The sequence below is a fragment of the Balaenoptera physalus genome (genome assembly GCF_965194825.1).
Source record: "Balaenoptera physalus genome assembly, chromosome: 13".
NCBI lineage: Eukaryota > Metazoa > Chordata > Mammalia > Artiodactyla > Balaenopteridae > Balaenoptera > Balaenoptera physalus.
Window position 1 is genome coordinate 66,332,714 of NC_138892.1, and position 16,189 is coordinate 66,348,902.

The 16,189-nt window shown below is 50.9% G+C and overlaps 1 protein-coding gene across 2 annotated transcripts in view; it reads left to right on the forward strand.

Annotated features, from left to right (window-relative positions):
* Positions 1-12,033: 12,033 nt before the first annotated feature.
* The window catches only part of COL2A1 (collagen type II alpha 1 chain), a 33,128-nt gene continuing 28,972 nt past the window's right edge, over positions 12,034-16,189 (forward strand). For both annotated transcript variants that reach the window (XM_082419985.1, XM_082419986.1), the window contains exon 1: positions 12,034-12,531. In XM_082419985.1, the coding sequence (XP_082276111.1) occupies positions 12,447-12,531 (85 nt within the window). In that variant the 5' untranslated portion in view covers positions 12,034-12,446. The remainder of the gene's footprint in view (positions 12,532-16,189) is intronic.

Genomic DNA, 16,189 nt, shown 5'->3' on the forward strand with positions numbered 1-16,189 from the left:
GGGCAATAACAAAGCAAGAGTGTTATTATTCCGCAAGTTCAGCTCCCTGCCTGTTGAAGCGCTCCACTTATTTGGAGAAACAAGATCTCACACTTGAAGTTGACAGAGAAGAAGGAGGTAGACGTAGCTGGAAGGCCCAAGCTCTCCTTTTGCCTCTGGTCAAAACTAGCGCTGCTTTGGTCAAGTCCCTACCCTTCTTGCCAGGGCCAGCCAGGCCTAGGGTGAGAGGCAAGTAAGGCACTTGCTTTGGGTGCAAACTTTTAAGGACACACAAAAAAGCCTTAGTAATCAAGATAAAGAGTATTTTAAGGTAATATTTTAAAAATAAAAATTAATACAAAAAATCCATGATGAACAGAATGTCCACCTTTGAAATAAAGATGGGGGCAGCATTACTGATTTCTGCTTTAGCTTTAGGCTCCATTATAGCTCACAGCTCTACCCCCTAGGTCTCATTTCTCCATCTTTAAGTCAAGAAGGTTGGACCATTTGACCTTCCAGTAGACTGTTGGGCCCTGATGATTTATGGCTCAGTAATGAAGTACCATTGAAGAATTAGGGAGCATTTAGCAAAGCGATAATTGTGCAGCCTAGATAACAGTACAGGTGGGTGACAGGGAGTCTTCATCTAGTCAGTGGGACAGCAATAAAGTTGAGACAGTTGGAGGAGATAACATTTAGCCAGCTTTCTTTCTCTGTTCCCACTGGGCATAACCTACCTATGCAGCCGTGGAGGGAAGAAAATCCTCCCATTGCCTCTTTTCCTGATTCTCCCCCTAGAAATAGGTTCACATCCAGTCGGAGCAAAGAGAGAGCTTCATTCAGATGTGGCTTGCGGCCAGGGGCCTGCTGGCTAACAAAGCCTCCTAAGGATGTCTGGATGTCTGCAAGTTGCTTGGTAACCTGCAGGTGGAGGTGGATTTGGAGGAGACAGCAGCAGATGTCCTCGCTCTGGCTGTCCTAGGACACTCCCAGTGCTGGCCCTTACTCTTCCCTTGCCCCAAATGGGCAAAGCATCATAGCTTGTTCCCTTGTTTCTGAGGTCACCCTTGTCTTGACAGAGTCTCCTAAGGTCGACATGGAGAAGAGTTATGGATAGAAAGCTTAAGAAATTCTATGGACACGTCAAGACAAAGGGGCAAATAATCATAGAGTTGTGGACCCCATTTCCACAGTGCATCACTTGCATCTCCAAATTACCCAAGTCAAGGATGAAATTCCTCAGTGAGACTCTGGAAATTGACGTTCCATACAGGGGCTGCAGCTCCATCCCTGGGGACAGCCATGCTGTTCAAGGGACCCAGTTTTCTCAGAGCCTGATTTCAGATATGCTTTTCCCGAGTCTTTGCCAGCTGGAAGATGAAGACTCATCTCCTAAAATGTCATTCATCACTAGAAAGTGACTGGGGCCTTTAAGGTCCTGTTTGAATCAACAGGATGAGAGAGTCTGGCTCTTCAGGAAAATCCACCTTTTCTCTTTGGCTCCAGTGACCCTCGGACATTTGCTGAGGTACAGGGAAGGACAGCTGAAGAGAGTGGCATTGGAAAAACCAGCCGCCTCCACCCTGGATGGGAAGAATATCTCCCTTCATGGGGCTGCTCTGGGATGCCAGTGTTATCCAAGTCCCAGAGTAAGGAAGTGAATCAGCCCTTCCCAGCCCTCCAGTCATCAGGCCTGTTCAGTATGCTCTGGTGGTGTGGCATTTGGATGTGTTTTGTCAAAAACTTATGAACATCTCACTTAGGCGTTGGAAACAAATATAAGCCCCAGCCAGTTCTTTTACTTGCTGAGGATGAATACCTCCCTTTGGCTTCCCAGCCAGCCGGGCCCAACAAGTGAATTTAGAGGCTGAGAGATGAGACACTGGCCCTCACACACACTCATCCATCAGAGTGTGACCCAGGCTGGCTGCATGGCCCAGGAGCAGCCATTCTCAACCTTGGGAGCACGCTGGAGTCACATGAGGAGGGGGCTTAAAAAGCACTGGTGCCTGAAATTCTGATTTAACTTGTCTGGGGTGAAGTCACAGTTTTGGAAGTATTAAAAGCTCCCCTTATTAGGAACTTGAATACACAGTCAAGTTTGGGAAGCACTGCCCCTGGACTAGTGTTTCTCCAACTTCATGTGCAAGCACATGACCCTGGAATATTGTTAAAATACAGATTCTGACTCAGTAGGTCTGGGGTGGGGCCTGACATTCTGCATTTCTAACAGTCTCCCAGGTGATGTGATGCTGCTGGTTTGTTTGCAGGCCACACTTTGAGTAGCAAGGTTGTGACATGTGGTCCAAGATGGTAGCTACTAGCCTCATGTGGCTAATTAATTAAAATTAAAACCAATTAAAACTTAAAAAGTCAGTTTCTCAATTGCATTAGCCACTTTTCAAGTGCTCAATCATCACATGTAGTTAGTGACTACCATACTGGACAGCACAGATGTAGAATGTTTCCATCATCACAGAAAGTTCTGTTAGACAGTTCTGTCTTAGAGCATCTCTTTGTCTCTGAAGCTGTATTGGAGCAGCTTGAAATGTGGGTCATCTCTTGAAATGTGGGTTGAAGCTTTCTTGGTGCGAGGACTACAAAACACTTCTTTTGCACTCCTCACATCACACCTGTGCCCTGGGCTTGTGGAAGATGCTCGGTTCACACTTGCTCAGGTTAGCGCACTCAGGCTTTTGTCCACAGACAAGCATCACGTAAACACTGGCTGATTGACTGATGTCTGCTTGGGCATCAATTAGCATTCTCATGGAGTTTTATCCAGGACAGCTCAATGGGCTTGTCAGAGGTTGATGGCCAGGTTGCACTGGGAATGCCTCCCCTACCTCTGGCCAGCCCCTGATTCAGGCAAGAAAATGCAGGGCTCCAGGTGATCGCCTCTCAGAGCATCTGCTGTTGTCAGTCATTATAGCCTGGAAGATGGACCAGGATACACTGGTGCAGCTGACGGGTGCTTCATCTTCCAAGCCCAACTCAGAGATGACAAATCTAGACATATTCTCTCTTCTCAAGGCATTTTTTTTTTTTTTTTAAACTTTTATTTATTTATTTATTTATTTATTTTTGGCTGTGTTGGGTCTTCGCTTCTGTGCGAGGGCTCTCCCCAGCTGCGGCAAGCGGGGGCCACTCTTCATCGCGGTGCGCAGGCCTCTCACCATCGCGGCCTCTCCTGCTGCGGAGCACGGGCCCCAGACGCGCAGACTCAGCAGTTGTGGCTCACGGGCCCAGCCGCTCCGCGGCACGCGGGATCCTCCCAAACCAGGGCTCGAACCCGTGTCCCCCGCATCGGCAGACGGACTCTCAACCACTGCTCCACCAGGGAAGCCCCCTCAAGGCATTTTTTTCTGGGTCTTGGGGAAAGGGAAGTACTGGAGGCGGCTTGCCTCCTATGCCTGAGTAACCGCTCCGCTTCTCCTTGGGTGACTAGCATGGACCCAGGTGGAGCTGGGAGAGGGGTGCTGAGCCCAAAGGCAGAGGAAGTGCCATCTGACTTAGTCACACTGGATGGGAAAGTTAAACCCTCAGCCAGTTGATCCCTTAGCTTCACCGTGGTTGATTTTCAGATTCAACTGATGGGTCATTGATAGTGAAACTAGGATTAGGGTGAAGTGATAGAGGAAAAGAAACTGGAGCTGGTGCCTCTCATTGTAAAACCACACGCAGCTACCTCATTTTACAGATGAAGTATCTGAGGCTCACCGAGTAAAGCAATTGGATCAAGATCATGAGGCAAGTTAGATGCACGGGTAGGTGTAAATTTTAGGTTTCCTGACTCCAAGGCCAGTGTTCTTTCCACTGCTCCACGCCCAAGAGATTTGCAAGGATGCATAAGCCATTCAAGAGAAGAAATAAAATATTACATAAATTTTTATCTCTAGTACAATACATAATATAGGTAGGTGTTCGTTAAATGTTTGCTAATAAGGATGATGATGAAATTGCTTTTTTCTCATCTTCTCACTCCCGGCCACCACATCCTACTGCTGGATTCACCTTGCACACACTGTTTCTGGGATAACTAAACCTCCCCCAACCCATTACTTTTTCAATAGTAAATATTACAGTACTACACAGTGTGCAGTTGTTGAATCCACAGAGGCAGAACTGTATATATGGAGGAACCGTAGATACAGAGGGTCAGGGTAAATTATATGCCGATTTTCGACTGCCAAAGGGTCGGCGCCCCTAGTGCCTCTCCCCTTCAACTGTAGAGCATTGGTGCCACTGTGACCTGAGAAGAATCCGCTCCTCTCTCTCCCGTCTTTGAGTTAGATTCTCTGGAGCTTCTCATCAAACTGGATCAAAAAGACTTACAGGGTTATTTCCCCCAAAATCTTGGTCTTTCCACAGTTATGCTTTTGTTTAAACTGATAGGCATTGAGAAGGTTAACCACTATCCTAGTCTTCCTAGCTTTCATGATAAACTTAGAAGCTCCTGTTTTCCTTCTTAGGGAGAAGTTGTGTACAAGTATTGGGTCCATGTATCCCTAGTGCCAAGTCTCCTTTGCAGGTAATACTAAATGTTTGTGAATCCCGAGTTTGTGTTACTGACTTCAAAACAATGAAAACACTCAGTTCTACACCTCAAATCCCAGGATCTTCATCACTCAACCTAGATACTATCAGTTGTCAGCCAAACTCATGGAAACACAACTGGTAAGACAAAAATGTTAACGGGACTAGACTAAATTAAAAACAGAGAAATGAGATTGTTTCTTTACGGTATGGTAGGCAGGTGGGGCAAGGGTAAATAAATAGGGTGGAGGCCACGGAAAGCCGGGATGAAGATAATGAATGTGACCCTGAGCTCCACGTCTGTATTTCATTTATCCTCACAATGAGCCCAGGAGAAAATGGCTATTATCCCTGCTTTATGGATGAAGGTCAGAGAAACCGAGTAACTCGCCCAAGGGGACAGAGCTGGGAAGTGCGGTTGCCTTGTCTAGCCTGGGCAAGTCGAAGGGCAACAGTAAGGGCATGTGCGTGTCTAAGAACTTTTAGGATAAAACCAGACAGGCATCTTGACGGGCTGGCATAGGAGGGAACTAGGGTGTAGGTGGGATTCTTTTTTTTTTTTTTTTTTTTACAGTGTTACTCTTTTTTTTTTTTTTTTAATTTATTTATTTATTTTTGGCTGTGTTGGGTCTTCGTTTCTGTGCGAGGGCTTTCTCTAGTTGCGGCAAGTGGGGGCCACTCTTCATCGCGGTGCGCAGGCCTTTCACTATCGCGGCCTCTCTTGTTGCGGAGCACAGGCTCCAGACGCGCAGGCTCAGTAGTTGTGGCTCACGGGCCCAGTTGCTCCGCGGCATGTGGGATCCTCCAGACCAGGGCTCGAACCCGTGTCCCCTGCATTGGCAGGCAGATTCTCAACCACTGCGCCACCAGGGAAGCCCAGAGTGGGATTCTTTACTCTTGTTTCCATGAGAACGGAGCTCTTGTACTGAGGCTGAGGATTCCCAGGCAGGGTCCCCAAGTGACAATGAACAAAGCCACTGTGGCAGCCTTGCTGGTGGTGTCTTAGTTAAGCTGCCCGAGGAAGAAACTTACAGTTGGGGATGTGGAGGTGGGGTTGATGGCAGATCTCTGGAGATTCTAATGATTAGGAAGTAACGCTTTGGCACAGATACGACCAAGCTGCCTTCGCTACCCAAAGCTGTGCGAAGAAGAGCTATTCTCAGTTAAACGCCAGGCCAGAGTGCTTCCACGTACGGCATTGCACTGAGCTGCCTCGCATCGCGATACACTATGTTGCAACCTGTTCACCTCGTAGTTTGCCTCTTTATGTGACTGTCTCCCCTGAGGTGGTGATCTCCCTAAGGACAGGATCCACGTGAAACAGATCTTTCTGTGTTGATGCTCAAAACAGTGCAGTGGAAGGAATGCCGGCTGAGGCGTGGGAGAGGGAGACGGGCAGGAAGGGGGACAGAGTGAGGGGAGACAGTCAAAGAGGAGTCCCTGGCTTTGAGCCCAGGAGTCTGGGGGGCCGTGTCAGGGGTAGTGGGTGGGTGTCAGCAGAGGGCCTGGCCTGCAGGCTGGAGTGGGGTGCAGGCGTGCAGAGTAGGGGGGTGTCCTGTCGGGCCCTAGACAGGTGCCTCGCTCAGCAGGACAGATGAGGCGCCTTCACTGGGTCTGCGGATGGGGAAGGGCGCACACGTGTCCTCCTGCTCCCTCCTGAGGTTGTTTTTGGTAGAGGAACCCACCAGAAGCTTACCACACATTCCCTTGAGCTTCTCAAGGACTTCCTGGAAGGCAGGTCCACCCCACCCACGGGGGTGGAATAAACTTGGTTTCCAGGTGCATGGCTTTCTTGAGGGGTGAGAGGGGGAGAGGCAGGGGTATGTGCCTTGCTAGGCCCAGGGGCTCCAGTCTAGCTCCTAGCTTTCCGTGATAAATTCCCACCCAGGAGGAGTTCATGGGTCACGACCCCGAGTGGCGGGGCTGGTGGGAAAGAGGTAAGACGTCAGCCTCCACTCCAGCTCGGCCCCGACACTCTCTCCCTGGAGTTCCGGACTCAAGTTCTAGAACGGGTCCATCTCTTCCTGGCACCGACCCCACTTCCTATCAGAGAAATGGAACGGAAGAAGAATGACCCCCACCTACCACAGAAGGAGATGGCCTTTAACATGCTCACACCCCCAGCAGCAGGCTTTCCAAAGCCCTGCATCTGTCTCCTCCTCGGCAAACCCTCTGTCCATCCCTCTCCCTCAACTCACTTCTCCTTTCTGCCACCCCTTAACTCAGGCCCCCTCCTTGCCACGCCGGCAGACACAGTGCACGCACGATCGCAGCTGTCTGGAACTGAAGACAACACCCGCTCTATTAGCCAGGGCCACAAATAACTATCCTCAAACCAACATTTAGACCAGCACTTCTCCAGCCTAAATGGGCGCATGAGTTATCTGGAGATTCGGCAAGATACCAAATCTGCTTGAGTGGATTCTGTGGCCCACTCTTCCAGTAGCAAGAACTTAGAACACTTACTACGTGACAGCACTGTGCTAGATAGACTTTGTGGGGGAAACCGTAAAGGTAAAAATTACGGCCCCCGCTCTCAAGATGTGTGAATAGACTCAAGTAGGATTTTTCTACATGGTTGAGGGATAGATGAATGAATGAATGAATGAATGAGGGCACAACGGTATGGTATGGGCTATATATTAGTGCAAAGAGTTCAAGGGAAGGAGAGAGATAGGAGATAGAAGCCACCCACTTTCACATGTCTGGCAGGTTGTCGGTCCCTCGAAGGGTGTCCCCTGGAGCCACCATGCTGTGCCATTGCCTGACGAGTGCCCGGAGCAAATGCTCCCTGGCTCTTGAAGACAGATGTGGCTGGACAACCATGACTGCTTCACATGTAACCTCTGCTGGGAGTGCTGCAGCATCTCTGCATCAAGGCACTGATATTTTTCCCTTCACCCCATAACCAGCAAGAGCTGATGAGAGACACACATGTTCCATTAAGCCAGAAGGCCACGTACTTCAAGAAAATGCACGATATTGCGTGAAAGGGATTTGTTTAAAAAAAAAAAAAAAAGTGAAATGGGAAGGTATTTCCGTGTAAAAGTACAGCTATTTCTTCAAAAAGTAAACCTTTGGAAAACCCAGACATCTTTCTCTTTTGCCCCAAAGGCCTACCTAGTAGGAGATAAGTAGAAAAGGAAAAAATGAAAAGTAAGAAAGGCAGGTCTGAGCCAGACCCAGTGACAGCTAGTGGCACTCATGGTGTCCTCTGTGTCTGGCCTTTGTTTCATCCCTAGTGCTACGTCTTATTCCCACTGGCCCCCATGGCTGACTCCACACTGTTCTGGGCCCCCTACCATGTCTTCTGGTTCATCTACCCTCCTTTGCTTTCTTATAGGTGCCTCCTGTCCTCTCACTATACCTCCACATTTCAAAACTCCACCCACCCTTGGAGACTCACTTCTCCTAGGAAACCTTCCCCAGCTTGCTCTATGGCTTCCAGAATGCTGTTCTTTCTGTTTTTGTTTGTTTTCGTTTTTAGGAGGAAGGAGAGTACCTTGCTTGCGGCATTTTTCACAGTCTTTTTTTCTCATTTCCCCTGCAGATTCAAAGACAGTCTCTTAATCTTCACTGTATCTCCATTTCATACAGAAGTGGGTGTTCGGTATGAGCGCTAAACTGAATGTGTATGGCGCTGGAATAGGACCGAAGAGACAGAGTTGGATTCTTAATGCTGTTTGCGCTGAGACTACATAGTAACACATTTATGCTCTCATGAAATGGAATGTACGCCATAAATCTAGAAACCCTACCCTGGACAGTCCTGATCCTGTTACTCTGCCCCAAAAATGCCAAAGGAAAACATAAACACACCTTGAAAAGATGTCTGAACTGAGCCCAACCAACAGAAGCTGAATGTCGCTGAGCAAGTTGGCCCGGCTCTGCCTCCACCGTGGCTGGCTGTGTGAACTGTGTGCATTCACCACCTGCCATATTTGGGGCTTACCTCTTTGGAATGTGAATCCTTCCCCACTTTATCACTATTTTTAAATGGGATTTGTTTAGAGGGAGAGAAAGCGATCTTTTCTTTACAGTTTACCTACAAATATCTTTCCCAATAAGGCTGTGTCCACTATAAGTCTAAATTTAATATCCCCGTAAAAGAGAGAAAAATAGTGAAATAGTTATTTCGTTTATACAGCACAAAATGGTTTAATCCACCTGTCTCACTGAGTTGCTCTGATTTGGGGTAGATACACTGATTGTGTCCATTTAATTTCTAACTGTTCTACCAAGCCTGCCGTACTTAAAGATGTAAGTGAACAATGAAGGCCACGTGGGACCTTCATCCTTAGCCATCCATGCCTTTCTTCCGCTAAGTGGGAGGAAATAGCAGCTCTTTGATTCCACTTCTACAGTTCTAGACATTGTAGTGCTTCACATCTATTTAACACTGCTAGGATATAAGGTTTTCCACATTAAGTGAACAAACATTTACTTTCATTATGTTTAATGGAAACCTTTCTAAAATGGAATACAAATTTCCCTGTCTCCCCGAAGAGACCATATTAAACTCGAGTTAACATTTTATTGGACATTTAAGTTCATCATATGAACCACAGGGACAGCAGCAAATGCTATATAAACCAGGATACTCCCTGGAACTACTGAGGACTTTAGGACTATTGACCCCTATCCTATTGGCCCTAGGCAACCGTGTTTTTTATTGGTTCCTTTTCTATCTCCTGTCTTATTGTCCCTTCTTGCTGTTCTTCCTGTATTTCATCAACTGCTCTCCTGTCTTACCTCGATTTTTCTGCATCTAATTGGTGAGGTCAGATGACTATCTGTTAATCCAGTATCTAAACTATGAATTAATAGACACGGGATAAGAGGGGCTCTGCTACGCATAAAATGCATAAGGTTTAGCACATAACACAAATTCTGGCTTCTCAGCATTCTGAGTGCTGCTTCTCCCCCCAGCTCACAGGTTTATTTCTCCTTCTTTTCAGTTTGTTGGCTATGTTCTGGATAGTGAGATTGCTGGGTAAGTAATCTCCAAATCAGTGATTTTTTTGCCTCCCACATATAGGTTCAGTCCCAGTCTGAGTCACAAATTAGGGGTTTTTTAATTGTAGTTGTTTGGATTCATGGATGGGTAAAATATTAATACTGGTTATTTAGTTGACTTTAGAATTTAAATAATTTCCATAGTTTATTTTGGCTTTGTCAATTTAAATTTTATTTTGCTTTTGTCAATTCTCATCTCTGATGAAAAAACATTTTTCCCCCCCATGGGGAGTAGAGAACTAAATTTTGTATTCACAAATGAACCATTATTACTGGGAAGACTCCAGAGCTCTTACATGTAGACACAGTTCACTGCAAAGATGAATCACAGAGTTAGAGGATGAAATCAAGAGCAACTTACCAACAGAAATATGTATAATTTTTGCCCACTGAACCAGATCACTTTGAAATAGGCGTCAATTTTTTCATCTATTTTAGTGTTTTCACCCAAACTCTTTTTTTTGGTTGAACTTTTATGGCCACTTGTATTTGAGGTCAGTTGTATAAATGCCTAGATTTGCTTGTATTGTATTGCTTGTATCAGAAAATATGTATGGCTTGTATCAGGAAATAAATCATATTTTGCATCTAAATGCAGTAGTCCACACAGGTTTTCTTAAATCCTCCTATGTCCTAAAATTGTGCTAGGCAACTGTGCTTGTCCCCAAGGAGCTTCTAGGCTCATTAGTAAGATAAGACCAATGAATACGGGGGGGAGGAGGGAATGAAAACCACACAAAAAAGTATGTAGCTTAGAATATAGTTGTGGATACAGGCTATAAGCGCCAGAGGGATTCAGAAAGGCAGGGAGACATTGAATTCTAGAGATATCAGAGAAGGCTCTCAGAGGGGTGTGAACGTAGGGGGTCTTGAATAATGTGTGAGATTTGGTCATTCTACCTTCCAGGTGGAGAAGATAGGACCCATGGCTCCAAGCAGGGCATGGGACACCTCAGGGGGTGAGACTGGCCTTCTCCCAGCTGGGGCTGGGGAAAGGCTCAGAGCTTATTAATGCAAGGTCTTGAAGAGGAGGATGGGAAAATAACCAAGGAAGGCCCATGGCAGGTAGAGGAGAAGCTGGAACCAGTGCTTTAATCCTTCACCCACCAACATCCAGACTAGACAAAGCGTGGAGGTATTTCTTTAAACGATGCAAGTTCCTTCACTCTCGAGCCAGCACACTTGCACTGAAGTTAAACTCTGCACACTTGGAATTCAGGGCTCTACTCTGAGAAGCTTCAAAGCCCAAGGGGGGTGGAGAGAGAGAGGAGAACCCCAGAGCCTCTGTGAAGACTGAGGCCTGGGTGGAGAAGCAGCTTCTAAGCTCCTTCAGCTTCAAGGAGGAAAGCGCTGCAGAAACCCCACCACTGGGGAGGGGATTTCTGGTTAAGTCAAACTCCAAATTCTGAGTTTCATTAAAGTTTGCCTTTTTGCCTAAAGTTCTTTGGGAGGGGGGTCTTACAATCCTCAGAGATAGAAAACCGTCAAGAGGAAGAAGGTCTGTTTGGGGGCTTTTCCTCCCGGGTATTAATGGAGACACCTGGAGCCAAGAGACGAGCACAGCTGAGCCCTTCTGCAAGGCAGCATTTGGGCCAAGGTGCCACACAGGCGCTCACCGGGAAAGGTGAGATGAGGTGGGAAGTGAGGGCCAGGGGGCCACCTAGGGAATTCTGGCTTCTCCTCTGGCTCACAGAACTCGGTCCAGCTGGAGGAGCCGCCTCCCTCCCTGGCCAGGGCTACAGTAGTAGCCCACTGTCCCTGGCCAGAGCTGCTCAACCCCAGCCGGCAGCGCCCACTCCCCCCGCCACCGCCCCCCGGGACTCCCGGACCCCGGCCAGGAAGAGCAGACACCGAGTTTGAGCCTGGAACTAGACAGTCCCCCACCTCGGCCGCGCGCACGGTTTAGTCTCGCCTCCCTCGGTCCTCTATGTCTCCTCGAGCCCCCTCCCCAGGGTCGGACGCCGCCCTCCACACCTTCACACAGGTCTCCCTCTGTGCTGTAACACACCGGCCCCTTTCCTGGCGCTCGGCTCGGGTCAACGTCTGCTGAGGTTCCAGAGGAGGCTCATTCATCGCATAGTTGGATGGGGGAGGGGTTGGAGGTCTGTCGTTCTGAACCTCCAGGTGGGAGCCCAGAGGCCAGGTGCCCCGAGAAGCTGCTAGAAGATAGGTCGGGACGACGCCCCCAAACTTGGCCCTGCTTGCCAGTCTCCAAGATTTAGGGCTCCAGTTACTTCGTGGGCTCCCCCTGAGCCCTTTCCCTCGCCTCCCGCCCAGGGTCCCAGCGCGATGCCCCCTCTCTCCCTCCCCCGCTGCTCCTTTCTACCGCTTCCCCTCCTCCCTCCCAAGTCTTTTCCGTCCACGGTCTAGGGCTCGCAGCCTGCGCCTCTGCAAACACCCCCCGCCCCTCCAATCCGGGCAGAACTCCGAGGGGAGGGGCCGGAGGCCCCCCTTCCCGCCTGTGGTCGGAGAGGGCAGCGCCGCAGCCCCGCGTGGAGGGGAGTACAGGGGCCGTCTCTGCGCCCCGCCCGATCAGGCCACTCGGCACACTAGGGGTGGGGGGCGGGAAGCAGGGCTAGAGGAGAGGGGGCTCCGGCCCGGGCAGGTGCGGGCTCTGGCTGGGCCCGGGCGGGCTTCGGGGGCGGGGTCTCAGGTTACAACCCTGCGGGGGGCCGGGGGCGGCCCGCGGTTTGGGCGAGTTCTCCAGCCTCGAGTAGGGCCGGGCGCATATAACGGGCGCCGCGGCGCAGAGAAGACGCAGAGCGCTGCTGGGCTGCCGGGTCTCCTGCCTCCTCCTCCTGCTCCGAGGGCCTCCTGCATGAGGGCGCGGTAGAGACCCGGACCTACGCCGTGCTCCTGCCGCCTCGCTGCGCTCCGCCCGGGCCCGGCTCCGCCAGGCCCCGCGGTGAGCCATGATCCGCCTCGGGGCTCCCCAGACGCTGGTGCTGCTGACGCTGCTCGTCGCCGCTGTCCTTCGGTGTCACGGCCAGGATGTCCGTAAGTTGCCCACAGCCCCTGCCTGCCACCCTTCTGTGCCGTCCCTCCGCATCCTCTTCCCTGGCCCTCTCGCGCTCTGGAGCCTGCGGATGAGCAGAAGCTCATCGAGCGGAGTTCTGCAAGTCAGGGGCTCTGTCCGAGCGTCCTTCGTGCCGGTCGTGGTTGGAGGCATTTGCAGGTCCCTGCGTTGCAAAGGAATACTAAACAAGCAAAGCGTCGGGTCCGAGGTTTGCGCACAGATTTTGAGCGCGCTCATTCCCACCAGCTTTGATAATTAGGCGCACACGCACACAACTTGGCTTCCCGAAGCACTCAGAGTTCAGCAAAACAGGTTGCGGCCCATCGAGCTTAGGAAAAGTAGGAGAGAAAGAGCGCGAGCAAAGGAGCGAGCAAGCGCCAACGGGTTGACGGCCCAGTAGTGTCCAGGGGTTGGTGCCTGGGGGTTCAAAAGGAAGTTAGACAAAGGAGATGCTCTGAAACTGGTGGGCTGAAATCCGAGGCCACAAAGAAGGGCTTCGGAGAGACACTCTGAGACCTCAGCGCCTCTCGCGGGTTTCCTCCCCCTCACGGCTGGCCCAGGAGCAAAGTGCAGCCCTCTCGCATCTCGGCTTTCCCCTTGCCTCTAAAGCATACAGAAACTTCCCGTAGGAGAGGCCATCTGAAAGGCGATAACATTCCAACCAGACCGTGCTTTTCAAACGCCCAGGAAAATAGCGCCCCCTCCCCGCCGTCTTCCCCCCTAACACTCCCCCCCACCCGCCCAGGTACTACAATGAGTTACTTTTCTGAAAGTTTCTGGAACTAACCGAGGCTCTGCCAGGTGTGTGTGTGTGTGTGTGTGTGTCTGTGTGTGTGTGTGTGTGTGTGTGTGTGTGTGTGTGTGTGTAGCAGAGGAGGGAGACACGGTTGGTCGATTGCTATAACAATTTCAACCGAATATAGTTAGAGATGGCAGTTTTACAGTCTGGTCCAAAGGCGATTCGAACCGCACCTTTCCATCGCCTCCTTTGGTGAAGTCCCACTGCCTGGGATTATATTTAGGACAAATGAAGCCTGGAAAGTGTATTAGGTAGAGAAGTTATTTTTTTTTCCACGTGTTTGGGCACGTTTCCGACGGCTGGGATTCCAGCCCTGTCTTTGTATGTTACAGATTGTAAATCAATCGCAGGGGAAAGTTTTTGGCGGGGGGAGTAATGGAAATCAAAGTCCGTCTGCCGACGAGGCTGTCTGCAGTCTCGTCTGCCACTAGGCTATCTCCAGACACAGTTTAGAAGGCTGCGGACCCAGAAGGACTTTCCGTTCATTAGGGTGGTTGACTGGGACAGGGTCAGGACTGGGGCCCGCGGTGCAGCTGCAAGGAGCCCCGGGCAGGAGATTTTGGCCAGGCGGTCGGATGGTGCACTAAGCTGGAGGCCTGCTCCCAGGTACTTGTTGGAATACGGTGCGTCTATAAGTGGCCCCAGCTCGGACTGACTATATATTTGTCCTAAATTTGCATGTACACACTCACAAAATTGTCTTCTTGACTGACCTCTGCCTCAGTGCGCAGTGGAATGAGCTAGGTGACTCTAAAATAATTCCCCAATTCTCCATCTGGTATCAGAGGCGCTCACTTAAGTGGCAGAGCGTTCTCAGCGCAGCAGCCTTCCTAGGAGGTAGTGAATTCCACAGTTTCTTGGGCCGAAATCTTCCAGTCGTTCCTCCTCCTCCCCAGGGGAAGTGCTTTGGAGCCGCTGACTTTGCGCCCTGGCACATCCCGGCTCCGTACCCCCCTCCCCTGGGTCAGCGGACCCAAAGACGTGACGTGGGGAAAGACGCAGTCTGCGTGGACATCAGGAATGTCAGAAACCTAGAACTCTGGCACGCCCCTCCTCCCCATCTTTCCACAAGTTTGAGAAACTTATTGGCTGCGGCGTCTTTGACCCACATCTGCATTTCACAGCCCTCGCCTCTGAATGTGCCCCTCGGCTCAGGGGAGAGACCTCAATCCTCCATTGTGAGGCTTGTTTGCGTTGGGAGATTGGCAGCGATGGCTTCCAGATGGGGCTGAAACGCTGCCCGTATTTATTTAAACTGGTTCCTTGCGGAGACCTGTGAATCGGTCTCTGTGTGCACTCGAGAAAAGCCGCATTCATGAGAGACGAGGTCCGGTGGGTTCCCCAGGACTCCCCGACCCCCTCTCCCACAATGCTCCCCTGTGCCCGCCCGCCCCGCCGCCACCTCCCGGGCTCCAGCCCTGCGCAAAGCGGCTGCGAAGCAAAACAGTTCCCCGAAAGAGGTAACTTTTTAATTGGCCTGCTACAAAGAATCACTTATGTGGCGCTGCGGTAATGAAGGGAACCCGATCAGGCGCGCCGGGATGCTATCGGCAGCCGTTTCGAACAGCAATTATGGTGGCGCTGGGCTCCTCCGTCCACACCTAGGGGATCCGGTTACGGCGCTGGCTCCTTTCTGGGGCAGTCATTTAATCCCACTTTTCACCCCCCCAGTGTCTGTGCGCGAGCCGTGTCCAGAGCCGCAGCCACAAAGAGTCACCCGACGGCTCTCACGCCCAGCGCTGCCGGCCCCGCCCCTGCACCCGCTCATCCCCGGCCACCCTTCCGAGGGAAATCTGATACGCCTTCAGGGTGCACCCCGCTCTCCCAGCACTTTACTCTCTTCCCCCACGGCCCCTCTGGGGTGAGGGGGGTTCTTCCTCAGTCGCTCCCCCGCCGCTCGCTTTCTACAGCTCCACCTATTTATAGCGGTGCGTGTGCCCCGGCAACAACTGTATATACCCTAGGCTCCCCCTCTCCCCACTCCCCTCCCCGTGATGATCTCGCCTAAAGGCTGGGTGGAGTTTTTCTAGTGGAAAAAAAAAAAAAGAAAGAAAGAAAGATTTATCTTTCAGTCTCCTTAAAGAGCACGGGGCGGGCCGTTTCTCTCTCCGCCCACCTGGTTTGTGGCCCTTTCTTATTATTCAACCCCCGCAGTCGCCAGGGCTTTGGGGATTTTGATGAGAAAAACAGCACCGGGCGCTCCCCGGCACGTGGCGCGGGCTCTGCCGCGCTTGGCGCTCTCCGGAGCGCTCTTGTCAGCACAGGCTTCGTTTGCAGGGTGGATTCCGGAAGGCAGGCCGCTTGTGGAGAGGGACTAGTGCATGCCGTTCTTGGTCTGCGTTCCTGGAGGAGGTCAGGCCTGGACTGGCTAATCTTAGCCCGGACCAGGCATTCAAAGCCCCCCGTCACACACCCCCTTCCTCAAACTGGGCTGTTGTCTTCAGATGTAAGCAGGGTCTCTCCAGAGAGGGCTACAGCTGGAGGTCAGCACCGGCAGCGGGGCGGGGTTCTTTGGCCCTGCTTGCCTCCCAGGGCATTTTGTTATACCCTTGGGTCCCAGGTGTATTGTTTAACTGGGCCTATGCCCCTCCCCCAATCGGTCCTAATCCTAATATGATGTAAAGAATGGAACAAGATCCTAATTTGTAACAGTTCCTCCTTTCACACACACCCCACCCCCATGTATCACTTCTGGAGCCTGGCTCTTTGCAGAGTCTGATTTTTGTGGGTAGAATTTTCTGCATGCCTTCTAAATTTTAACTGTCAGTTGTATTTAGCAAATCCCATAATTCCTAGAGGAAGGCAGGAAAAAGAAGGCCTCTGCTCCCGTGCTGGGGGTG